The 27,705-nt window shown below is 33.0% G+C and overlaps 3 protein-coding genes and 1 long non-coding RNA gene across 12 annotated transcripts in view; 2 read left to right on the top strand and 2 right to left on the bottom strand.

Moving 5' to 3' along the window:
• Positions 1-194: 194 nt before the first annotated feature.
• LOC115235559 (2-oxoglutarate dehydrogenase, mitochondrial) lies at positions 195-15,831 on the bottom strand. 8 transcript variants are annotated; one of them, XM_029807429.1, is made up of 16 exons: positions 15,729-15,831; positions 12,053-12,328; positions 11,759-11,968; positions 10,157-10,277; positions 6,311-6,566; positions 5,831-6,065; positions 5,535-5,714; positions 5,031-5,211; positions 4,668-4,948; positions 4,368-4,596; positions 3,907-4,185; positions 3,645-3,823; positions 3,125-3,559; positions 2,856-3,010; positions 2,373-2,504; positions 1,894-1,993 (listed from the first exon to the last, which is right to left on the bottom strand). In XM_029807429.1, exons 2-16 carry the CDS (start codon positions 12,320-12,322, stop codon positions 1,894-1,896), a joined length of 3,243 nt encoding a protein of 1,080 aa, XP_029663289.1. In that variant the 5' UTR covers positions 12,323-12,328; positions 15,729-15,831. The 8 variants fall into 8 exon arrangements, with proteins under 8 accessions (XP_029663288.1, XP_029663293.1, XP_029663295.1 ...); XM_029807432.1 differs by lacking the exon at positions 10,157-10,277 and adding an exon at positions 8,567-8,669; XM_029807431.1 differs by lacking the exon at positions 15,729-15,831 and adding an exon at positions 15,285-15,307.
• Positions 15,754-27,705, top strand: part of LOC115235562 — a 16,041-nt gene continuing 4,089 nt past the window's right edge. For both annotated transcript variants that reach the window (XM_029807441.1, XM_029807440.1), the window contains exons 1-2: positions 15,754-15,864; positions 27,327-27,635. The gene's annotated coding sequence lies outside the window, so the exon portion shown is untranslated. The remainder of the gene's footprint in view (positions 15,865-27,326; positions 27,636-27,705) is intronic.
• LOC115235563 (protein DDI1 homolog 2) lies at positions 16,904-25,712 on the top strand. Its single transcript, XM_029807442.1, is given in 7 exon segments — positions 16,904-17,392; positions 17,808-18,011; positions 18,105-18,359; positions 18,751-19,053; positions 19,173-19,292; positions 23,377-23,406; positions 24,833-25,712. Coding segments are annotated over 7 exon segments (1,203 nt in total). The 5' UTR covers positions 16,904-17,139; the 3' UTR covers positions 24,871-25,712.
• LOC115235568 lies at positions 26,128-26,580 on the bottom strand. Its single transcript, XR_003884050.1, has 2 exons — positions 26,430-26,580; positions 26,128-26,298 (listed from the first exon to the last, which is right to left on the bottom strand). It is a non-coding gene; the product is annotated as an uncharacterized LOC115235568 (long non-coding RNA).

Genomic DNA, 27,705 nt, shown 5'->3' with positions numbered 1-27,705 from the left:
ATAATTATTGTTTAACTCATGGATGGCAAAATTTAAATAAGTATATCATACATATTATCGATCTCACATATCACGAAAAAACATGCAATAAAAGAGAAATAATTATATATTTTCTTCTAATTATTTTTCAATGAATTGTTACATGTATATCTGCAAATTGTAAGTATTACGAAGGGAGAAATATACGCATCAGATACGTGAGACAATTTAATTCAATCAGCAATAAGATGCTACAATATCGAGAGTAATATCAACGGTTTTCGTTAAACCAAATTTTTTTTTTTTTAAGTGTCAGATACTTACTTGAGGGAAATCTGTTTAACATTCAGCCATGTGTGTTCTCGTATTATCGTTATAAACACATATGATACAATGAGTAGGAACAAGTATAACTGTAGATACTGCAGCTTTCATTGGGTTGTCTAAATAATATCGTACTAAATTGTGAGATATCACATAACTATCGTTTCATATGCATCAAGCAAAATAAGATTGATTCATCTGCTGCGCATATAAACCAAATATTATGATATATACAATACTTTCTTCCAATTAATAAAGTGTATAGTGTTACTTCTTAAGATTTCTCCGTGTCTCATCTTTAAATAGTACAGATAGAAGAATATAAATACCGTGCATATGCATATCTTCGCACAGCGGACCATACGAGCCACGGATGCCCCGGCTAAATTATTATTATTAAAATTAATCCCTAGATGTGCTATTAAGTATTACTAATTTGTCTTCTACTCTCAACACTCTTTACTGAGTTGAAGTATTCGTCGATACTGTCCATGGGGTAGCACTAGAGGCTACGGATGACATATTTTTTAAGCTTAAACCAACAATAATTGAAATACTTTTCAATTAATACTTTCAGTTTAATGTCGCGTTAGTGCAATCGAAGCTGCGAGATATACAATTCGAGAATGTGCTAGTGCTACGTCATACGTCTGCATAGAAAATGCGCTGCTAAACCGCCAATTATTTAACTTTTTATAAGAATACAGTAAAGTTAATAAAAAGTTAAAGTAATTGGCAACCATCTCATGGCATAAATTATTAAAAGAAAAAAAATTGCCATGTGTCTGCTCGTAACCCTTTACCATGGACAGTTTTCTCTCCGAAGTGTACTTCAGAATAATTGCTATACATTAAAATGTACGCACTGCGTAACATTATATAAATTAATAATACTTTTCCTGTTATCTTATCGATTTCACAAAAGATTAATTCGAAATAAAATACAAATAAAGTGAAATACAGAAAATGACTGGCGCACAAATGTTTCATGTTCACATAGATTATAGATCAATCGACTAGCAAGTGTTTCACTGAGAAATATTTTTACAGATATATCTGTAAAATTAACTAAGATATATAAAAGTTCTACCGATTCCAATCACGCGCATCAAGCATATTTTCCAAACTTACATGTACAATCGAGTTTTCTATTAAGAAAAAAGTGTACAAACTTTAATATAAACATAAATAAGAGAAAGAAATGCATATACAGATGAGTTGCTCATTGCAAATCAGTAGTATAAATAGCTAAAAAATCCCTAATGTACACTAACAATCAATTAAATTGGATAGTAGTAACTGAAGGCTATCATACTTAACTTAGTTAAGTTTATACTGTCCATATATTATGCAAGTCGATGACAGAAAAACAAATTGCATTTTGGACAAACGAACGCGATACATTTGTGCGCGTGTGCAAACTTAAATGTAAGAGACACCATTACGAAGAAATTGTTTAAATGACTACGGTATAATCTCTGTCGTATGTTATGCGACGAGCAGGACACAACAATATCGTAATTGATGCATTAAGATATGAGAAAAATAAATAAATCTTCAGTTTTCTACATGTAACGCTAAAAAGGATCATTAAAAACTGAGAGAGTCGTCAAGTAGTTGCTTAAGTTCCTTGAGATGTTGCATTTTGCTGCCAGTTGCGGGTGACGCTGCTGTAGGACGTCCTGCATAGCTAAAACATTAATATTTTCATATACAGTGTCATTTCTTATGTACAATACATACTTTTAAAAAGCGATTTATAACTATTAACAATAATATTAAGTCAACGATCCCTACTGATGCAAGAATTACTTCTGATCTTTGAGAAACTCAATTAAATATTACCATAATTAATTATACACACTTATATGATTAATATAATTACATATTAATTATCTTTTAAATTATTTAAATTATATATTTTTAATATAAACATAATATTTTTAAGATATGAAGTAAAATAATTTTGTATATGGATTACATTTTCCAAACACGTGGAAACTATTCAGAATCAGTTTTTTGTTATATATGAAAACAATCATAATTTTTCATTGTTTCGTTGATGTTACCTTACTATTCTCTGCTTTGGTTCAGTAGGTTCCGTTGATTGCTCTGACACAATTGCGGGTTTTGTCGGTTTGTTTGATGAAAATAAATCAGCTAACCATCCTCGATCACTTTCACTCGTTTCTGATGTACCACTGTAACACACGGCCCAGATTCTTTATTTTATTTTCGTGAAATAGATAGAAACGAAAAAAATAGAAGTTTGCCTGTATAATATATAATAACTTATTGCGAAAGAAAGACACATATACGCATAATACTTCGAATATGTATAATAAAATTTGAAATTTTTAATATAAAATTTTGATACATCGCGATAAAATAAAACGTGGGCCGTGTGAACAAGATACAAGATACAAGGAAAAAAAAGAAACGCAACATAGTATAACACGTAGTGAACATGTAAGTGCATTCACACACATACATCTTACTTATACATTCCACAGTTGGAATTTTATTGTCGGTTTTATTATTTCGGTACTTACATTACGTTTCGCGTGCCATTAAGCGCCGTATGGAATCTCGGCTGCACGTAGGTCCAAGCGCCTTGATTCTTATGCTCCTCCTGAGACCACAACAATTCCGCATTGGGATACTTTGCAGCCTCCTTCTTGACGAGATCGTATGGGAAGGGCGAAATCTATAGAATCAAAATAAATTGATTAAAATATCTTTAAAATATTGTAATTTTTATTATTACGATTAAAGAAAATATTTGATTTTTTTGAATTTATTCCAAAAATAAACGACTGACCTGTTCCATCCTGGCGATCGCGATTTTGTCGTCTAATTGCCGTTCAGCGCGAGCTTTCTTCAGATCGTAATAAACCTTTCCAGAACAGAACAGTAGCTTCTTAACGTTATTGGGATTCTGTGCTGCCGTACCCTCCTCCGGTATCACTCTAAGGAACTGCGTGTCTTCTAACATCAAGTCAAAACTAGATTTGGCTTCCGGATGACAAAGTAGCGACTTTGGTGTCATTATGATCAACGGTTTTCTAAATGGCAGCGCGATTTGCCGTTTCAGGATGTGGAAGTAATTAGCCGGCGTGCTGCAATTGGCAACGATCCAATTGCTGTCGTGCAACTGACGCACGGCGAACTCTTCGCTTTCAGGCGGGAAGTAATCCAGATCATCGGCGGACATTTGAAGAAAACGCTCCAGACGAGCACTGGAGTGCTCGGGACCCTATGGTAGCAAAAAAAGCAAAATAAAATTGACAAATTATGAAAACAATTCAAGTTTATTCACAAGTTTGATTTCGTTTATTTACCATTCCTTCGAGACCATGAGGTTGCAACATGACCAAACCAGATTGCCTAACCCATTTGGCTTGACCGCTGCTGATAAATTGATCGATTATACATTGCGCCGTATTATTGAAATCTCCGAATTGAGCTTCCCAGCATACCAATGCATTAGGATTTGTCATAGAATAGCCCAACTCAAATCCTATGATTACGATAAAGTTTCTTTAATATACGAATCAAAATTATAGTGCAATAATTGCGTCAAATAAAAGTCTGCAGTCTTACCAAGAACGCCGAATTCGGATAAAGAGCTGTTGCACACTGTGTAAGGTGCCTGATCGGGATACAGATAGCAAAGCGGCCTGTAAGTAGCCTTGTCGACAGTCTGATGATGTAGCACGTTATGCCTATGCGAGAATGTGCCCCTCTCCACATCCTGACCTGACAAACGGACGTGAATACCTTCTTTGAGGAGAGATCCGAAAGCCATAGCTTCGCCGAGAGCCCAATCGACAGTTCTAGCCTCGATCATTTCCATGCGAGCCTTCAAAATACGCTCGATACCTGTAAAAAGTATTAACTTCAAATTAAATAACCATATTTTTTTATTATATTTAAATATAATTTTTGCTTAAACGTATTTTTATATACATCTTTCTGTATACGTTCATATAATTTTAATTTATTTCTTTTTTCCAATATCTCTTGTTATCTCATTTCATATTTTCTAACTTAGTTTTGTTTACCTTTGTGAATGACAAACTCAGCGGCATTTGGCGGTGGTGACGAGAATTTTTTGCCAATGTGTACGAGTGTATCTTCTTTGATACCAGTGGGTGAGACCTTCAACGGATCCTTTCCTTCAAAGAAACCGGACCATGGCGAGTCCAACCAATCCTTGTACTTGATGTGTGTTTCCTGTCTAGCGTTGTTATACGCTTCTTCACAAATCTTTTCGTATTTATCTTTGACATCCTACAACAGATAGAAATTTTTAGCATAAGAGCAGTCATATAAAATACATTTTATGCGTATGACTTTCGTACCTTAACTTCCTCAGGGGTAACAACACCATCATTGATGAGCGAATTGGCATATTTGTCGAGGGCTGGCGGAGTTTTCTTGATCTTGCGGTACATCAGAGGCTGTGTGAACATCGGTTCGTCGATTTCGTTGTGGCCGTTACGTCTATAGGATACCAAGTCGATTACAACATCCTTGTGGAAGGTGGCTCTCCATTCCGCCGCTACCTTGCATACATGCATTACAGCCTCCGGATCATCAGAGTTCACGTGGAAGATGGGCGCGTTCACCACTCGCGCTACGTCTGATAACAAAAAAAACACATATAAGTTTGTTTATGCTAGTTTGTAATTAAAAAATAAAACTAAAACTTCGTAAATACCAACCAGTACAATACGGAGATGATCGCGAATGCCTTGGATCCGTGGTGAATCCAATTTGATTATTCACGACAATGTGTATAGTACCATGAGTGGTGTAATCAGGCAGGTCGGATAGATGCATTGTCTCGAAGACAATTCCCTGACCGCAGAACGCTGCATCTCCATGAAGAAGAATAGACATAACCTGGAACATACATAAAATATTATTATACTCGTCAAAATGATTTTTTATCCAATAAAATTGTAAAATTGGGCCATATAATTAGATATCCAATTAATAATGTTTTATTTATTTTATATAATTAGATTTTTATTTTATTAATAATTTAATTGGTTTAAATCTCATAAGATGACAAATTTTTTAAATTTAGATCCACTTACTGATATCTAATTATATAATGTAATTTTTTTGAAAAAAAAGAAAAACGCATTTTTCAGCCTGCGTTTGTACTTTTTTATAAAAATCTTTTTGTATGTAGAAACTTGATTTATATAATAACTATTTACTTTTTTGCCTTCACCATCGCCACGGTAGAATTGCTCGGCGCGCGTTTTGCCTTGAACCACTGGATCTACAGCCTCCAAGTGCGATGGATTCGCAACCACAGCGAGACGAATGTTCTTATTCGTTACACGATTCAGACGCTCGATGTATGTACCCAAGTGATATTTCACATCACCGGAACCCTAAAAATCATTTCATCGTTAGTAGGAGTCGCAAAGAATCGCGCAGACTAAGAATGCGTTAGCGGAATACACTATCTATTACACAGCTAAGAAACATCGTTGGTTTTAATGCTTACATCATCGGCGGCTTCGAGAGCAGCAAATTGTGTAAATATTTGGCTCAATGGCTTGCGACAAACATTAGCGAGAACATTGAGACGACCACGATGAGGCATACCCATGACAATCGACTCGACTCCCAATTCCGTGGACTTGTCGATCACTTGTTTCATAGCTGGAATCAAAATTTCACAACCCTCCAGGCCGAATCTCTTCTCCGAGGACCATTTGCGCGCCAAGAACGCTTCAAATCTGCGATTCAGATAAGACGCTTACTAGACATACTTCTTAGATAATTAAAGAGATGAAAAATTAAAAACCTGAATTTCATGTTTAAACAAAAAATATATCTTGAGAAAAATGTCTTTTATAGAATATATGAATTAAATGATATTATATACATGAAAAAATAAAATATGATAAATAGAAAACAAAAAATTTGTGACTTTAGCAGAATTGGCATGAATCTGGTACTCGATTGACACCGCTGTTATTACCCGGTTGCGCGCGTCAATCTTGCTAAAATGAGTCTTTTCTCATCGTTCGTCACTTCCATGACTCCGGGTGTTTCCATCTTCTGCCTAATCCAGTTGCATTGTTCCAAAGAGTTGATGAACATGAATTCGACGCCGATGTGACCGCAGTAAGCGGCCTCGAGCCGCTTTAGGATCTCTCGTAGCGGCAACGATTTATCCTTGCCACCGATAAACGTGGTCGATGGCAATTTGAAAACGCGATCCATGTCAGACTCCTCTGTTTCAAGCATGTGCAAATAAAAAACACGCGCATTTTACATTATTCCAAAGCGCAGCATCAACAATTGAGAGTTATGTTTATAAATGTTGCAGTTCATAAATATATTACACTCATTGTCAGATATTTCTGCACATTTAAATACACTGTGCATTTGAGCAAGTTATAACGATTTCAACAATATTTGTAACTGTAGCATTTATTTTTCTCGCATACTTAATTATATAAAATAGGTAGGTCGCTTAGTATGAATAAATAAAAAATGTAATTGTATGTATAGGAAATTGTTGGAAAGTGTTAAGTGTACTTTTTTCTTACTTGTTTTGTTTAAAACTGATACTGAAAATGTGTCTTTTAAACACTCCAAGATTTTACTTTCAATCTCAATTATCTCTTGGGTACAATTTAATATTCACCCCACCCCCCCAAAAAAAAATTTCAATTTAATAAATTATATTTAAAATATATATGTCGCGCATATATATTATATATTCGTAATTTCTTTCTTTAAGAACGATACAAATCTGATATTCACACAATGTGAAATATTTGCTAACATAAAAACATGCATTATATTTTTCAGAGATAATGTAAGTGTATTATGTGTTGAGATCACAATATATGAATATATCATAATACGCGTGACAGTGCAAACAAATGCTAAACTTAAAGGGAAAATAAAGTTCTCTATTAAGAACGAAAAGTTGTAAGCTCAAATAAAGCATCAATAATTTAAATCACCATCAAAAATTAAAACAAAACAGAATAGCGTAATATAAAATATACTGTAAATAAAGAACATAATATAAAGTGCAGTGAGAGGGATACACAAAATAGAAGGAAAAGATACATATATTAGAATATTGTCAGAAATAATATACGCAACTTCAATTTGGCAGCAGAACAAGACATTCAGAAGTAAAAGAGGAACAAAATTAGTTTTTATATAGCTAAGTTTTATATAAAAAATGGATATCAAATGTGTCTATTGTATTAAAATATTTGTACTATCGAGATATCCACATGTCCCTCCTCCATTTCCTCTACAGGAAATGCTTGAGCTAATAATACCTCTTGTGTGCAAATATATTTACATAGTATAGATAAAGTACTAAAGAACCTAATCTTTATAGAGGCTTTTGATCGAAAATTCAGTCCCAAAGAAAAGATGAAATAAACCAGCACCACCCAAAATATCCTAGCGCGAGGAAAACAGCTTTACTTTAGGCTTTCCTTGGTTTGAGCAACGATTATTACATACTTTTCATTAGAACAGCTACTCGGTATTGCAATTCCTGTGAGAAAGTAGTACGTGGTCTCTTCCCTGTGGACATTATACTCAAACTCAACAATTGTATCAAATACTGATCATCTAAGAACTTTCTTCTTAACATGTATTCAGTTTACATTTGCTCGATAAGACGAATTGAAGAATAAATTTGTCACTATACCTGAATCAAGAATCTTTCTGATTATGTTAACAATTAAATATGTTGCACATTTCATCTTTCACATCTCTATTTAATATTGATATAATTAAGAGAATAGTCATGTTCGCAGGATGTGAGAATAAAAAATAAGTAAATTATTTAAAAAAGCGCTATAATAATAAGATATTGAAATATGTTGAATTCTACCAATAGAACTAATCGACAAAATAAATACATAGTGAATTAATAACACAGAGTGAAGTTTTATAAATATTTTGTGTATATAAACTACTTTAAAGAGAATAAAATGTTCATTCTTATTTATATTTAAATTAAACGTGAGAAGAAGTTACGCACAATTTTATGCAATCTGTAAATTGGATAATTAATCAAAAATATGCTTAAAGATAAAAAGTTACAATTGAGTTATTATCAAATTGTAATATTAAAATCAAATTATAATTAGTAGCCTTCGAATGCATCAAAAGACGCGTTTTCGTACAAGAATCATTTTTTTTTACATTTTACTCTTTTCTATTTACGTACAGAGTCACGTGCATTTAGGCTTACCGAATGAATAATGGGTATAGAGTAATTCTTGCGGATGCCTATCATCAAGATCAGCGCTGTTGATGCCGAGTGGATCCAATTTAGCGATATGATGGCCACGAATCTGTCAATTTAATGTCACATTCATGCGAACCAAATAATTTATTTTTGATTGTGCGTGTAATTTAATATATTCAATTAAGATATAAATTACTGTGTTTGATGTGTGTTCCATTTTCTTCAAAAAATATTCTTAGGTACATCACAGCAAAGACAGTATGTTCAATGCACACAAGCTGTTGTTATGCTTTCTAATAAAAACATAATGTCACAGTAATTAACATTCAATATGTGTATTAATATATCGAGCTATAAAATATTTTAATTTTATTTCCATTTTGTAAATGTGTTATCTGCTCCTTTTAGTTTTTCTATTAATATTTCACAATATTATTTTATGTTATGAGATAAAGGAACAACAATGAAAGTGTCTGCTCAAAACTCCCCTTATTTAATGCAATTCGCATAAAGAAAAATAATATAACAGTTAGTATACAAATTTTGGAAAGACACAGGCATGCTGGATGATAAATGTGTACAAAAGTGTTCAAAAGCAATACATATAATAATGCATACAAATTATACATGCACAAAGTTGATGGAAATTAATTCTTACCTCTGACTTGCATACTGATCAATGTACATATTTATCAATTTTTACTCTGTTATTATAAATGCAATAAATGCATAATGTTGAACTATAATATGTCAATATATTCAATAGTTTCACGTCTACATATGCACAAACCTTCAAATTGTGAACAAAGCTGATTCAATTATCAGTTATTGTAAAGAGATGGTGTATATCGTTTCTATGTTTACTAAAACGAATGTAATGTTTATGAAAACATTTTCAGTATCAGTGTATATATAAATGCGTCGTCGAGTTTTTTAAACACCTTCCTTTTGCACAATATATCTAACATTTACTTTTATATAACTCTCTCCCAGTTATATCGTTGAGAATAATCTAATTGTAGAATAATCTCAACATTAGAAAATAACAAAAATTTAGGAATATATTATTATAGATATATAAAATAATGGATTGCTGTTTCTTACTCGACTTAATCGATTTTACTTAAATATCTTAAAATGCGTTTCATATACCATATGAATAATCATTGCGCTTTAAAATTGTGTCATTTAATATGCATACTATGACATAAATAAGATTATAAACGATTTTTAAAATTATTATTTATAAAATTAAAGATTTTACGCGAATGAAAAATTTATGAGAACATAAGTAGGAATATTCTTTTTGTCAAATAAAAATAAAGTCTGTTAATATGTAAAAATGCTTATATGAAATAATAATACCATTGAATGTGCAAATTGAGAAAAGATGTCTCGATGAATGAAATTGCACAGAAAACACAAATAAAATAATCTGTAATTGGTATATGCATTTATACAACATAATATTCGAAATGAGTACAATGCGCGATTTTCATATAGCTTCGTAGCATATGGAGAGAAAAAACGCATGTTTATACATATATCATAAAAAAAAAGCCCGTGAAAAATCCTCTAGAAGAAAAGCCTTACCAAGCATGTATTGACGCAGCACTTGTTCTGGTGACCCCTTGCGAGCTGCATAATGCGTGTGTATCAAGTCTGTTTGCATAATGCCCAGTGGGTCCAGATCGGCAACTAAGTGACCTCGGGCCTACACGCCAACGAATAATCCCAAAAAAAAACCTCACATTTATATAACCATATCTATTTTTACAACTGCACCATACATAGTTATGAGAGAAAAAAAGCAATATAGCGGCTAGATACAATGGAAAAAATTGACAGACATTCCATATATATATATATAAATTTACGTGTTTTATAGCAGATTTTTATAGAATATCATATATCAAGAAATTATATATATTGTAACAATGTTTGCAGGAAAGAAAGTTAACTTTTTACATTTTCATGTAAAAGGTATGATAAACAAATTGCAATCATTATTGTAATCCTTATCAAATAATTATTATAGCTTTAATTAATCAATTAGAAATAGCATGCTGCTGTTTCTTTTTCGATAAAAATATCTAATCTCTATTCAGAGAGAGTAATAAGTCAAGATCATAATTTGAAAGATCCCCATTCAAGTTGGGAAAAACTGTAAAGATGCAAGACATGCTTAAGATTGAAGAACAAGTGAACAACTAGTAATTATACAAAATGAGGCTATTATGCAATATATTCTTATTTATCATATAATCATGTGTTGATGTAGACCATATGAGATAATCACAAATATTCGAAAATTTGGAAACATGATAGCCCCTAATAATAAACATCAATTGTACATAATATCTCATGTCCCAGGTTCATATTAATATTTATTTGGACTATACATAAAACTTATATATAAAGTCTACATAGTTTGTTTTTCTATTACATATTCTAATACATTTAAATGAAACTGAGACACAAACATTGACATATTTTGTTCAGTGTATTTCACATGCATACAAATATATTGTGTACGATACACATTAATGCATGCCATAGTCATTTCTGTAATGTATAAATAAATTACGAAAACTGATTTAGTAAAAATATATAACAGTTTTCGTTTAAAAAAATTACAAAGCTGAATTTATAAAAAACTTCTTTATTATATTTAAAAAAATATATATTGTATTTGTATATATTTATAATGGTTTAATTTATTATAATTTAGAAGCAGACTTTCAGGCTCCCGGTATCTCCCTTTTAATTTATTAAACTTGTTAAAAATTAAACATTAGAAACTAAAAGAATATTATGATTGTTTTTAGATGAAAATATAGGAGCAGAAAATATATTAACAATTCTGAGAGTATTGTTACAATATCCATATGACAAGTATTGTCATAAGTAAAAACAATATTTTTTGTTGTCATGCATTTAATGCATTAATTTATAAATCATTTTGTTACACAAGTGAATTATGTGATGAATTATGATAGCTGAAGAGAAAGTGTCGCATCTCTTGCAAACAAAATAATAAAATTGGCAATGACTAAAGATTATTATTTCACTGACATATCTATCACGGAATTGCACAGAATAAATAGGATGTCATATATGGAATATTTTATTTGCAAGTGCAACACAATCAATTTAGTTACTGAAAGTAGAATAAACAAAAGTTTGACGTCATACCTGATAAGAACGAATAATAGCTTGCACCGCTAGATGATCGTCAATAATTTTTTCGCTGACGGGCGTTTGGCCGAGTTGTGGCCCGCCACCAAAGGGCAATAAAGTTCCGAGCGGTACTTGGTTGTAACATGGAGCGAGGGATGGTGGTGCCTGATACGCTAGCCCTGGTGGAGCTCCAGCGGTGCTGTTTCGAAAGAAGGAATCCCATGACTAGGAATAAATAAAGATAAAATAAATTTGAGGAAAGTCTTTTCACAGAAAAATCTATACAACAATATATTCGAATTTACTCACTACATGCACGCTCCGCGGATCTTGCAGCCACGCGTTGTACATCCCCTCCACGTAGGAGCTCGAACTACCATTTAGGAAGGGTTCCGTTGTTACACGATTGTTACACTTGAGCGTGGAGTCGGTCGCAATTTCAGTACACTGAACAAAGATCACCTGGCTGGTCCTGGTCAACGGATGACTGCGGACCACCCAGGACGCGTATCTTTCGGGCCCGCATATTCGCGGCGCCAACGGGGCCAGCGTACTAAATACCGTCCTTGCCTTGTACATTTTCGCCTGAAATATATACATGATAAAATTTTATTCGCTTACCAGCGTACTAAATACCGTCCTTGCCTTGTACATTTTCGCCTGAAATATATACAACATGATAAAATTTTATTCGCTTGACATAAGGAAGAGATATAGATAAGCTAATGAAACTGCGTAAATGTAATCAGAGATAAGATGTATTTCAATATTTTACGGGTCATTTAAATGCCTAAAAAGTGGTTAAATATAAACAGTTGTCTATTGGCTGAAGATCGCACCTGCGTTTAGATTAAACATTTCAAAAGCTTTAGTCAATCATAAGATATTAATAAGAGTACAGACTTAAGATAAGTGTAGTGCTGTTGTATGTTAAGTCAATCTTACAAGCACGATCAGAATCTGATTTATCTGACTTTATTTGCTATATTGTATTTCCTTATCATTTTCGTTGCATCACTTAAGTTCTAGACTTTGTGCATGCCATATTCATTGATTACTGAGAAATGTGGATAAGATACATTTTGCAATTGTGTAAATAACGATTGATATATGTGTATCTAAGTATACTTATATGTTAGACAATCATATACATATATACATGTGTATTATGCATGAGCCAAATAAAGACTCGGCCAATTTATAGCTATGTTTACAGAATTCATTATGTGCACTTCGTTTTCGACATATAAAGATAACAATTCATCATAAAATGTAATATTATGTCAAATTTGAAAAACGATGATGAACCGATTAATATTCGCGTATGATTAAATAAAGATGACGCGTTATTATTGTATATTTCCCGCATAAAAGTAAAATATCACCGTCTAAAATTAAATGCGGATGAGTCACAGTTATATTATCGACATATGCAACAGTTGATATTTATATTTATTTGTTTATACCGGCAAAAACATTTTTTATATCTAACTACGTTTTAATACCTGTACTATAAATATTGAGACGTTGAAGAGAGTTCTATTTTTAAAAACTGGCCAGTTACCAGATTGTGTAACATGGTTCTAGAAAAAATAAGCGATAAACATCAGACATAGAAAGTTGCAAGGAATTTAAATATCTTATTGAGAATATGTATTCTGTACATATTTTATGTAAATATGAGAAATTTGTATATTACATTAAACGATTCTCACAGTAATCAATGTTCTTAGTGATTCACAAAATACTATCTGAAGTATTTTTCCAACAATAAAAAAAACAATGCAAAGGCTAAAAAGCGTAATAAATAGATAAAGTAATCGAAGTTTTACATTATCACGGGCTATTGAAATCCTGATAAGCCATGACAGATGTCATTCTATTTGCCAGGCACATGTATATTCATAATCTCTAAGATGATAAAAATCTTTGAAATATTGCGCTAGTCTCTTAGCAAAAAAAGCAGTAATTTTTTAGAGGAGAATTATACTCTCTATATTTTTAATATCAACAGATGTCCAGACTGACATTTAAATGGTTGTACTAAATATTTATAGGCATTCTGACAGTTCAAAATAATAAAGCATGCCAAAACTTGATAACAATACTTAATAACAGTGTCAGTCAAGATAATTGCGACATTGGAATATTTATTACTAGCTGTCAAACTTTCAATTATTAATCATTTTTATTTAATATTGCAATGAAATGATTAAACAGTGACACAGACACAATCTATAGAAAATATCTGTCTTAAAATTCTGGAGATCAAATTACAAGATTCCAACAATATTAAGACAAATAATAAGAGAAATCAAAGAAAATTCTAATACAACGCTTTCATTTATGTCAAAATAAAGTCTTGAATAATAAAAATTTTATTATAACTTAACGATTTAATTATATCACTCTTTTTCCATAACGATGGCAAAAATCATATCATTACAAAACATTCAACCTTGATTGCACTGTTGCAAGAAATGCAGAATGTCACATTTTACCTTGATTAGCTCTAAAATCTTCTAAATACCCAGTGTGTAGAAAAATGTGGATAATTAACGAATTAACACGAGTTAACACATACTTGTAATCTCACTAATATACAATAAAACGATTTCTCCGAAACGTTTCGATCGCTCGGCCTCATTTACACACATGTGATCCTACCGGACAAAATTGCGGACTTCCCCAGTCTCCTTCGTAGGAAACCTCCGCGAGACGCGAGATCGCATGGAGGTGGGTGGGAGAAGACCTGATTGCTGCTCGCTACGTCATATATAGCGAAATGCAGCGAGATACCTATGTACACTGAAAATGCGACACGTCGTGCCGTTACTTGAATGTCACATGCCGGGATGACAGGCAAGGCGGCTACAGTACACATATATCGTCGGAGATTATCGCGTGGATTACACAACCGATCCGCAATTATTCTACGTCCATTTCTGTCAATTGTATCGCGATACATTTTCCGCGCTTGAAATGAAAAGAGTATAAAAAGAGAATACACATAGAACTCTATAATGCGGCTGGAAAAAAAGAAATTTTATACCTTTTTATTTTTAGCTGCATTTTCTATAGTTAAACTCAATATATCTACCTGCCTATTTTAAATCATAAATGTATGTATGTGTGTAGAGAGAAAGAAAATCCAAAGCACGTGCATTCCAAGTGCATTCTTTAATCGCACATTTTTCTACGCTTTGAAATTCTAAAAATATATGAGGTGTACTCGCTGCATTTGTATATCTTTTTGCAAAAAGGAAAAAAAAATGGAGAGAAATGGTCGTGAAACTTAATTACGATCTTAATTGTAAACTCTGCAAATTACGAAGTTGTGGAATCGAAATGAATTGCAGAAAAATTGCAATTAAAATGACCAGACTTATGTATGTATATCGAATATTCAACGTGAAAACGTAACGCTATTTGACTCACGTGTTGGTTAAGCGGCTAGAATCTACCGGCAAAGAAAATTTCTAACGAACGGACTTGCTAATCAATCGTTAACAAGACGTTAATAAAGTGATATGACACTTACGATGGAAATGGTGACAATTTCCGATTTTTACACGAAATCTACATCTGCGTATTTGCGAGAATCTCGTCGATTTGTTGAAAGTGACGGTGGATTCGATTCGATTTCGTCATGACAGAGGCACGGCAGCAGCGCGCGCGCGCGCACGAATTGACGCACGTCGGAATTTATCGCGTTTTCTTTTTCTCTTGAGATAAGAGAATATGCCAGGGGGGCCCGAGATATATCGCGAAGTCGGCTGACTATTTTCGTCGTTTGTTGGTTTTGCACGGTCGATTTTACGTAATCGAGCGTAATAACCTGGCACGATCGCGATGTACGATGCATCGTACGAAGCAGCTGATCGGCCACGATCACGTGCGGTGCATCGTTAACGAGAATTTAATGAATCGAGATGCATCGCGATGCGAGTCCTGACAACGTCGAATTCATCACGGAAAAGCTTACCTGATGTTAACACAACGACGATCTTACACTATCCACTATTTGCAACTCGCTGCTATTGCCGTTTATAAGCGCTCTTCAAATATACAAGCATTCCCAGAAAGGCGAATCCGAGAGCGCGACCTGACGACAAAAACAGGTACGAGTTTGATATTTAATCTACATTTGGTAAAATAGAAATCTATACATTCGGTAAGATAGGACTCTACATTGGTATAATATCAGAATGTCACCGCCATGAAAAATTTCAAAGTGATTTATATTGTCGAATTATAGATGTTGAATTTGTCTGTGTAATTTTCCAAAACAAAGAAATATGTATGCTGCAACAAGAGAACGATGTAATCGTCCAACGTCCAACGTGTTAACTGTAACCTATGAATTATTTTTCGAATTTTGTACGTCTATATATGTTTTGTTTGGAAGAATAAATTATTTTTATTCGTACATAGCGTATTCTAATTTAAATTCAGAATAACACATGACAACGTGTCGGGTTCGGACGTGTTTCTGCGTGCTGCGTATGTCCTTTGTCTGGACCTTTTTTTGGACTCCCTCCTCTCATAGAGGAGTTTTACTTATATTCTACAAACCCATAAGAAACAATGGTGTATGGGCGACTAATGCCCAACCAGCCATAAAAGAAAGAAGAAAAAGAAGAAGGGTCTGTTCTTTGCAGCTGAACTGGCTGCACTGGTTCAGAGTTTATCTTTTTCTTTCCCCATTGGAAGGAAAAGGATGGGCTTTGAACTGGTGCAGCCAGTTCAGCTGTAAAGAACAGACCTTAAGCCCGTATCAGACTACGCATTGAAAATTAAAGATTGAAGATTAACTCTGTTTCGTGCCCCTTGCGTTCTCTCTCGCTCGCACGTAGCATGATGAAAGAGAGCGCTATGCTCTGTGCGAGCGAGAGAGAACGCAAGGGGCACGAAACAGAGTATGTCCTTTTCTACGTGTATCTTTACCCCCACTCCTTAAATAAAGGCAAACGCTCGGTCTAGATATACTATGTCTATGATCCCATCATACTGCCGTCATTATGCGCAATGTTACACTTATATTGGGCGCGTTCCATTTAACGACCGCAACGCTCGCGAGCATCATCTGTCTTTGTTTAACTTTCGGTGAACAACAAGGATGAAATGGGGGGGGGGGGGGGTATTTTTGCTCAGCTAGGGTTCCTCTTGTTTACACCCGGAGGATCCGCGAATCGCGTGCCGATCGTCTCGGTCAGGTCTCGGCTGTCCTCCCTTTGTCTCGTATCCCGTCTTCGTCACGATTCGCTCCGTTCTCAAACGTCGCGGAGATTTTCCCCGAAACTTTCCCGTCGACCACACACACGAGGCGGTGGCGGACGCGGACGCCCATCGCGCTCATTCGTTCTCAGAATTCGTCGCGATCGCATGGAGCAAGCATGAAGGTGACGGTAACGACGACATCGTTTTCATTCTGGCTGGACGTGAGCGAGGAATTGGAGCTGGAAAATTTCAAGGCGTTCTGCGAGATCGAGAGCGGTGTGCCGCCCCACGAGATCGTGATCGCGTCCAACAGCCTGCCGCTCATGGACGACAAGAAGTCTCTGCGCGACCATGGCATCCGTGACGGCGATGCCGTTATCTTACAGCATATGCATCAAAGCGGCAGTGATCTGCAATCCTTCAACAGAGGTGGGCAACGTTCTTAGAATCGTTCTAACGACGGTCCGTGAATAAACAATCTGAAAATTATCATAAGTCTGGACGAACACAGTCAAGGATATCTAGTATTTACTTTTATGTATCGTAACAATGATTCAGAGCTATCGTTTATCTTGTTTTCGTCGACATAAAGGCTGTAAATTGATGGTGACTCAAAAGCCGATGGTCTTTGATGTTGAAATCTTGGCCTTTGACTAGCTTAATTATATATGCATTTATCATTCTTCAGCTCTTTCTTTTTCTCTGAACGTCACCATGAAGTTTGTTTCATCGTCTTTCTCTATACTTCATGTCTTATCCCTCGTACCGTATGATGCTACTTTGCATAGCGCATATAATATCTTGCAAAAATGAACATACTAAATTTGAAGAAACGTCGCTCTAGCCATTCCATCACTGGACTTCAGTTCCATCAGAGTTCCCGAGATCAGCAACACGCGTCCACAGCCGATCGCGAATATACAAAATCCTCGCGGCGAGGACGATCCAGCGTTGATAAGAAATATGTTCCTGGCTAATCCAGATCAGCTGGCGTTGTTGAAGCAGAATAATCCCAGATTAGCCGACGCTTTGCTGTCGGGAAATCTCGGTAAGTTCAGCTTTAGTTATACAACAGCGTAACATTGTATCTTGCACCTCTGCTCTAAATATTTGTATATTATAGATAGATTGTATATTATAGATAGATTTTCGACTGTACTCAGTGAGCAGATAGCCGCTCGAGAAGAACGGCAAGCACAACGGCTGAGAATGATGAACGCGGATCCGTTTGACACAGAAGCGCAACGGCTGATCGCTGAAGAGATCAGGCAAAAGAATATCGAGGCGAATATGGAGGCGTCAATGGAGTACAATCCGGAGACCTTTGGCACCGTCGTTATGTTATATATTAACTGTAAAGTCAACGGATTTCCAGTTAAAGCATTTATTGATTCAGGTGAATCATTGGCCGTTGATTCGAGCTATTAGTAGCAAGTAGAAATGCGTCAATGCTTTGCGTGTATCTCGAGAGGCGCGTGAAAAATGTTGAGATTATTTTTAAACATCTTTGTTTCACTGCATCTCGGCGTCTGAGTAGTATATTTATTTTTAAATATGCACATTTCAAAAGAGCATTCTGCATGACATGCAGAAAAACAGTTTAATTTTAGATCTGACGACTCATGTGATTTTCATCTGTGAAAATAACACAAGAGAAAAAGATTTTGTTTTCAATTTAAATATAATCTGATGACTTCTAAAACTGTTTGCACAATGAAAGCATTGCAGAAGTAGCATTTCGCGAGATCCTGCATATTATAGTATTGAAAACATTTTTGTGACACCAGGTGCTCAAACTACTATTATGTCCGCCGCCTGTGCCGAGAGATGTCACATTATGCGTCTGGTGGACACGAGATGGGCCGGGGTCGCCAAGGGCGTCGGAGTTCAACGCATAATCGGTCGTATACACATGGTACAAATACAAATTGACAATGATCATCTTACGACGTCGTTCAGCGTCCTCTAGGAACAACCTATGGACATGTTGCTGGGCTTGGATATGCTCAAGAGACATCAATGTTGCATAGATCTGAAGAAAAATGTTTTTAAGATTGGTACTACGGGCACTGAAACTCCATTTTTGGCAGGTCTGTTTCTTCTTATTTTATATAATTAATAAAATTTGTTTTTAATGTTAATTGATGTTAAGATTCTAAACAATGTTGAAATGAGAAATATTTACATTATTTTGTTAATTATTTTATAGGTGATTTACCTGAATGTGCAAGATTAAGCGGGAACAGCGACGAATCCTTAGATGACAGGGATCTTCAACGAGCTCTCGAGGACAGTTCGAGAGACGCGAAGAAACAGAAGCAGCAGCATAGTAAGAATCAATTCAGGCTATTTTTTTATCTTCTTGTTTCTCTTTCTCTTCGTAATTAAAAAAAGAAGATATAAATAAAATAATCCTTGCATTTCTTTCTTTTATACTCTTCTGCGATGGTCTATTTTCAATATATTTTTTTACTCTTAAATAAATTAATTATGTAATTTTTTCTCCTGTCTTCTTTCTTTTGCAATTTATAGTTATATAAAAGAGAATATAGGATATATAGAGAGTCTCTTTACCGGAAGCGTACATTATTGTGTAATTTCCTTGCCATTTATATATAAAAATATAATAGAACGATAGGATCGTGCGATTATATAGATAACTTTTAGCATTAGTAATCCTTGATAATTTCAGTTAATAACTACAACTATCATTACAATCAATATACAATATACAATATCAATATACATTATCAATATATAAGGTAAGTCACTAAAAATAGAATATCTCTTTTTTAAAAACAAAAAATACGTATACAATTTAAAAACGTATACAATTTTAAGACAAAGAATTAATATATACACAGGGTTGGGAAAGTTACTTTATAAAAGTAACTCGTTACCGTTACCGTTCTTTTTTCTAAAAAGTAACTCGTTAACGTTACTCGTTACCAATTTTAAAAAGTAACTCGTTACCGTTACCGTTACTCAAAAAATAACGAGTCGTTACAATTCCCGTTAGTTTTTTTTGTATATAACAATAACTTTACATACAATTCTTTTTAAAAATTAAAGATAATGATTTATTAATTAAATTTTTGTATTAAATATATTAAATTTTTAATTATTAAAGATAGAAAATAACATAAAAAAATAACTTTTCTATAAAACTGACGCACTACCATCCGCGTCTGGCTCTTAGTCTTCCATTCTTAATTGCCCGCGAATTTTTAATGTTGTGATTTTCACTTGAGGCTCTTATTAATTTCTTAACTTATTTTTAATTATTATTATTACAAAAATAATAAGAATAATTTTTTAAGAAGGTTTTTAATCAGGTTTTCCAGGTTCGCGTCTTGGAAAAGAGATTTCGCATTTTCACTTAATGGCAACATATTTTTTGCTGGTTCTTTTCGCAAACTGAATAAAAACGGATCAGATGAGATTAATAATTGATGCAGCACGTCTTCGTTTGTAGTTAAACGACTAATTTTCCTTGAATGGTAAATTCGATACTTTTTGTAATCTTTGTTCCGAGCTTCTTGTGCTTCCTCAGATAATAAACCAATCGGAAGCACTGCTGCAGTAATAATTATTTTCGTCACGAAGAAGAACCTTGTGAACAGTTACTGGCACGTAATACCACCCATACAAGTCAACAAATATTTTTGCAGTATCATAAAAATATATGCCAAACTTTTTCGGGTCAATAGCAGCACCGCATGTAATGACTTCTAATATTACTGAGAAACGCTTAATTAAATCTTCGTTTATTCCTGTGATTTCTGCTGTTAGCTTCGGCTGGGAAAAAAAAACGGCGTGAAGTGTTGCCATCATTTGTATTTCCACAGCCTTGACGCACCATATCTATTCTAAGACCGGTTCGAGATCGAAATTCTTTCGAATTTTCTTTTTGTTCTCTTCTTTTTCAATTTTTGTTTCTTTTGTAGCTGACCATTTTTTAAAAGACAGATTATAAGCGATATGAAGAATGCATTCCATGAATTTAATACGCGCATGTAGAGGAGATAAACCGAGTTTTAAAACATTGTCTTCATAAGATTTTTGATGAATTCGATTAAGATCATTCATCTCTCGAGGAGTCGCTTTACAAATGTAACAAATTGAAGATGATTTTGTATCAGTGAGCGATTGAGCTGTTTTTCCATCAATCATTGTACATTACATGTTATATTTTACTTTGAATGTACGCCCGGGTATATTTACTATTGTCTCATACAAGTTTGAAATTTGCTCTTCTATATATGTTGCACAGTATTTTTTATCAATTCAGGTGTTTCTTTGGCGAATTCAAACTGAATTGGCCTACAAAGTCTTGGACTTGATGGGCGTGAGTTTTGCCAAAACTGTTTCATGATATTGTCGTTCGAAACTAGTTGAATCGGTACTGTAGATGCCATGTACATAAATGCATCAGATGCGTTTATTGAATCATCCAAAAATTTTTGCTTGAATTCACTTTGACCGGAAGCTCCATCACATCCCCATTTGGAAATTAGAATTAATTCCTCTTTGTCGATGTTTGCAATCTCTTTGGCGATATTTTTATATCAAAACTTTTAAACATTCTCTCAACGGTGTGATCTAATAAATTTTGAAGATCTAATTCAGCTTTCTTTTCGGTTATTTTTATTTCTTAAGGGTAACATTCCTTTTTAGCCTCTAAAACTTTCTTATAAGGAGGCAAGATATCGAAACTGTTTCTTTTTAATGTTTCTCGGATTACTTCATATTGATATTTACTCAAGTCTACATTCGTTATCATCGCTAATGTTTGATTAGTATCAATATATTCTTGTGTTATATTAGTCTCTGATACATTGGCAGCTAAATTTAATTGTTGGATGAGAAAAGTTTCACGAAGGTGCTTTACCTTATATCGGTAGTTTTGCTCGGTCATAACATTCTTCGAATGATTTTGTAGGCCTCCCTATCTTTTTCTTCGTTGGAGGTTCATTTTGGAGATCAGAGTCAACTTCTTCAAGTTGTACTGTGAGCACTCCGTTCAACCAATTTCTATTTTCTTTTTTAAATCTATCAGATTTTTTTTGACTGTTTTGCCATATTTTCTTTAACTGATATATAAAATGTCTTTGAAAATCATCAATCACTTTTTCGAAGTGATCTGTCTTCAAGTTCGCAAATTTACTTTTTAACTATATATAATATATACAAATAAAATCCGTATTTAAATAAAACTTTTATAACATATATATCAGCAAATACTGAATGCATAAATATATATCCATAAATAAACTTAATCGAACCAGCTCAATGAATCGGTAATAAAACGAAATCTTTCTCAATCAATCAATAATCAATCAAATACAAAGTGATCTGTCTTCAAGTTCGCAAATTTACTTTTTAATAATGTTTTTATTTTATCTGTATTGTAATTATTAGTCAGAATTATTTCCGGCAAATGTTCACGAGAAATCGAAAAAGTCGTCATTGTGAAATAATCTCATAAACTTAAAAAAAAAACGATATATATATAGCAAACTCTTAAAAACTAAATATAAAACTTTAAAAAATAAACAGCGCACGCAATAACAATACTTATTTTTAATAATGTTATATGAGATGAAGTAATTAAAGGAATAAAAATATTATATTTAAAGGAAATAATAAAGGAGTTATAAAGAAATTAAAAAGATTCAAACGGTGCGCCATATTAGTTACGTGATGCATTCAAGCATAACATTTCCGAATAAAAATCCGAATTTTTCTCAGTGGCGCAAATATGCGCAGTTGGATGTTGATGTTTCTTTAAATTAGAAAGATTACCTTCCAGTCTAGACAAAAAACACATTTTGGAGAGGTTTGGGTAACAAGGAAATACTTCGTCCAATTTACATTCCCTTTTTTTTAAAGAAAAGCATTCATAAAGCAATATTTATGCAAAAATATAATCAATAAGAATTTATTTCTCGTTTTCTAAGGAAGATTCAAAGTTAATTTAAATTTTTATAATAAATATAATTATGATCTATCGATTCAAAATTCAATACTACTTATCACCATATATTTTATAATAAAAATATTTACGGCTTTGCCCATTAAAAATATTAATAAAGAGAAAGATTAAAAGACAAAAATCATTCAGTATTAATATATTAGATCTTTAAACATCATTTTTATGATGAAATTAAATTAAAAATTGAAACTTTAAAAAATCAATTTTTTCCGCTTCAGCACCACTGTGCGCCGTTACCGTTACAGTTACCGAAAAAAATTAACGGTAACGGCGTTACAAGTAACTTCCCAACCCTGTATATACATACGGTAACCATACGTCCTTTATTTAAGAGGACAGTCCTTTATTTCACTGCTCTGTCCTTTAGATTTATTTTTTTAATGTATGAGGTTTTATTAATAAATTGAATTGTTTACAGGACTGATAACGGAAATTATGGCCTTAGTGGGTAAATATGCCATTTATTATTGCGTTACAAAACCAGAATTCAAATCATTTAGTTACACCTAGACTATTACCAATTTCTGGGATATTTATGAAATTGGCTCCCAATTATATTCGAGCAAATTCGAGAATGATTATTTATTTTATTTATCGATTGGACACAATAATATGAAATTTTATATTGAGACACGGGAATGTTTTATGGCATCATATTCTATTTATTTCAAGACTGATGAGAAAGATGTGATAATAGCATCAAAATCGATGCACAAGATTTTTAATAACGAACTATTATGTGAATCATCAATTCCGAGAGATTCAATGATTTTGTCAAATGGGATATTAACCATACAATTTAAATTTAATATATTTGTTAATTGGGATAACTATTATATAAATCATTCAATTTCAATTACGCCATCCCAATTAGAAAAAACAGATAGCGTTGTTCCTGAAAAATGTAACTCACTTGTTACATTTGTAATAAATGAAAAACATCTTGAAGTAAATAAAGACTTATTATGTTCATATAGTACAGTCTTTCAAGCTATGTTCCGTTCTAATTTCAAAGAAACTATAGATAATAAAATAGAAATCATTGATATAAGTTATAATACCCTAAAGAAATTATTATCCTTCTTGCAAAACGAACTTACTTTTCTGAAAATATAAAGGCAGATGCAGAAGGACTACGTGAACTGTTTATAACTGCTGAAAAATATGACATAAAAGATCTCAAATTAGTATGTGAAGAATTTTTAATATTGAATACAACAATAAAGAATGTTATAGAACATTTAACAGTAGCGTATTTAAATGCTGGAGAAATTTTAGAACAATATGCCAGAGTTTATCAAATTATATTTTGAAGATATTGAAGATAATGCAGAATTTAAAACTTTAGTGCAAAAATATCCTAAATTGTTAATTAAAATAAGAAATGTTCATTTATTGAAAAGTGACACTTATATGGATGACTTAATGGACTTAAGATGATAAGATATACAGAAATACAAGGACAGGTACGGACTGGGAATGTAATTGAAAATCTAATTATATATTGTCATATTATATGTTGTGATTATTTTAAATATATGTCATTCTTAAATTAGCACATAATTGATCCGGATTTTTATTGGTCCAAATTATAATGAGCGAATATATCCTCATGCAAATCCTCCCCTGACCTTTAAAGGAGTACATATGACACTTTTCTCCAAATTGCAAATTGAATATAAAAAATTTTTTTTTTCGATAAAATAGTAAATTGGAATAAATGTAAATAAAGCAAAGGTTAATATAACTCTAGAAGAATTAATCTGAGATATTTTATAATTTTGTAAAGTAAAAAAAAACATTTTGTTTATGTTAGAATATACAATATATCACTTGCACGTTGAGTATATTATAAGAGTTTACGTTCTATACAGTGTTGTTAGACGGGCCAGGTTTTTTCGCGCATGCGTGACATTGCGTGACGTAACGATGACGTTTCCAGTCACGTATATATGTAATGTGATGGACGCGGGCCACGGAGCATCTCAGTTTTGGCGGGATCGCAAAGGACAGGTTAAGTATACTTTATGTAAGTAAATAATTTATTATAATTTGTGCAATAATTATAAAATTTGTGCAATATGGATCCAAATGTTGCTGAAGGAGCCATTAAAAAACAAAGAGTCCGGGTATTTCAAAATTCATGGTTAGATGAAAATATTTTTAAAGGATGATTGACTCCCCATTCCGAGCCGAATAAAGCTTTTTGTAGCATTTGTAACAAAAGTATTGCGTGTTGTAAAACAAATTTAGTAGCTCACTCACAATCGGTCAAACATATGACAAAAGTAAACAGCTTAAATCAAACTGATCAAAGCCTTTCCGATGTTAATACTATTCCACATAATAACAAAGTAAAACGCGCGGAAATAAAATTAGCATCATTTTTCGCGGAACATAATATTGCTTTTGACACTGTTGATCATTTAGTCTCTTTATTAAAAGATATTTCTATTGAGCCTGAAATTGTACGAGATGTTTCATTGGGCCGACTTAAGTGCACCCAAATTGTTAAAAACATTATAGCAAAACGAGAGACAGAAAAAATTATTGAAATTTTAAAAACTCATAAATTTTCTATTTTAGTAGATGAAAGTACCGATATTACAAATACCAAATTTATGTGCGTACTTGTTCAATATGTTTCACCTAATAATAAAAAAGTAAAAATACAATTATTAGAATTATTATCGTTAGATGCCGCAAATTGTACCACGAAAAATATTTTTAAAACTTAAAACATTTTTAGAAAAAACCAAATTCCGATAAAGAATATCGTTGACCGTCTAACAACACTGGTTCTATATCATTTTTGGTTCATGGTTGTTGTGCGCGCTCTCTGTACGTGCCGTTTGGTAACTCAGTCAGTCCTTCGCGTCTTGTGTGTCTCGAGTTAGTCTGTGTATCGAGCTCTAATAAATATTTCTTTTACCACGTAACTAATATACGACTTTCATTCCTTTCACTCGCCACTGAATTCTATCAGTTTATAACGAAAAAAGTAACTTTGCTATATTTTTTGGTAATATGTAATGAATTTAGCAATTACTTTTATCGTTATTTTTTTGAACCTACTTAGTATAATTTTTATGCAAAAAACATGATCAAGAATGTTGAAATGGGACATTATATTAAAATTTGATGGAAGCTTCTTTTAGTATTTCGTTTCTTTTTTCTTTATGAGGATAAAAAATAATTAAAAGTAAAAATTAAAAATGTGGAAAAGGCAATTTTGACTTTCAAAGAAAACGAACAATAAGGAAATGTTTCCTTTTTCATTTATATATTTACACTTTTTAAAATCTTAAAATCGGGACTTTCATATGGATATAGCATATTCCTGAAACCAAATGAGGACTATTGTATTTGAATCTCTTTAAAACTACAAATATATAAGTAGTTACAAAAATATCTTACTTATACATTCCACAGTTGGAATTTTATTGTCGGTTTTATTATTTCGGTACTTACATTACGTTTCGCGTGCCATTAAGCGCCGTATGGAATCTCGGCTGCACGTAGGTCCAAGCGCCTTGATTCTTATGCTCCTCCTGAGACCACAACAATTCCGCATTGGGATACTTTGCAGCCTCCTTCTTGACAAAATCGTATGGGAAAAGCGAAATCTATAGAATCAAAATAAATTGATTAAAATATCTTCAAAATATTGTAATTTTTATTATTATGATTAAAGAAAATATTTGTGTTATCTCATTTCATATTTTCTAACTTAGTTTTGTTTACCTTTGTGAATGACAAACTCAGCGGCATTTGGCGGTGGTGACGAGAATTTTTTGCCAATGTATACGAGTGTATCTTCTTTGATACCAGTGGGCGAGACCTTCAACGAATCCTTTCCTTCGAAGAAACCGGACCATGGCGAGTCCAACCAATCCTTGTACTTGATGTGTGTTTCCTGTCTAGCGTTGTTATACGCTTCTTCACAAATCTTTTCGTATTTATCTTTGACATCCTACAACAGATAGAAATTTTTAGCATAAGAGCAGTCATATAAAATACATTTTATGCGTATGACTTTCGTACCTTAACTTCTTCGGGGGTAACAACACCATCATTGATGAGCGAATTGGCATATTTGTCGAGGGCTGGCGGAGTTTTTTGCTAATCAATCGTTAACAAGACGTTAATAAAGTGATATGACACTTACGATGGAAATAGTGACAATTTCCGATTTTTACACGAAATCTACATCTGCGTATTTGCGAGAATCTCGTCGATTTCTTGAAAGTGACGGTGGATTCGATTCGATTTCGTCATGAGACAGAGGCACGGAACTCTACATTGGTATAATATCAGAATGTCACCGCCATGAAAAATTTTGAATTGATTTATATTGTCGAATTATAGGTGTTGAATTTGTCCGTGTAATTTTCCAAAACAAAGAAATATGTATGCTGCAACAAGAGAACGATGTAATCGTCCAACGTCCAACGTGTTAACTGTAACCTATGAATTATTTTTCGAATTTTGTACGTCTATATATGTTTTGTTTGGAAGAATAAATTATTTTTATTCATACATAGCGTATTTTAATTTAAATTCAGAATAACACACACATATTAAATTTTGCTGCATCATGTGAACAAGAAATTGTGGAATTTAAAAGATCTGACATAGTCAACATGAACATTCATAATAGCAAAAGCGGAATTTTTGGTAATTGAATTAAATAATAAAATTAGTAATTAAATTAAATTAAATAATTAATTTAAATAAAAAATCTTAA

Source organism: Formica exsecta, unplaced genomic scaffold (genome assembly GCF_003651465.1).
Source record: "Formica exsecta isolate Colony F162 unplaced genomic scaffold, ASM365146v1 scaffold227, whole genome shotgun sequence".
Taxonomy (NCBI): Eukaryota; Metazoa; Arthropoda; class Insecta; order Hymenoptera; family Formicidae; genus Formica; species Formica exsecta.
This window is presented reverse-complemented; position numbering and strand designations above follow the sequence as displayed.

Bases quoted from the DNA above. Each gene is read 5' to 3' on its own strand.
- LOC115235559 (XM_029807429.1), bottom strand. From the start codon at position 12,322: ATGTACAAGGCAAGGACGGTATTTAGTACGCTGGCCCCGTTGGCGCCG. The intron at 6,066-6,310 runs GTAATAACAGCG...TCTGAATCGCAG, and splicing joins AGATTGACGCGCGCAACCGG to ATTTGAAGCGTTCTTGGCGC. The intron at 4,597-4,667 runs GTACGAAAGTCA...TATCTGTTGTAG, and splicing joins TTACCCCTGAGGAAGTTAAG to GATGTCAAAGATAAATACGA.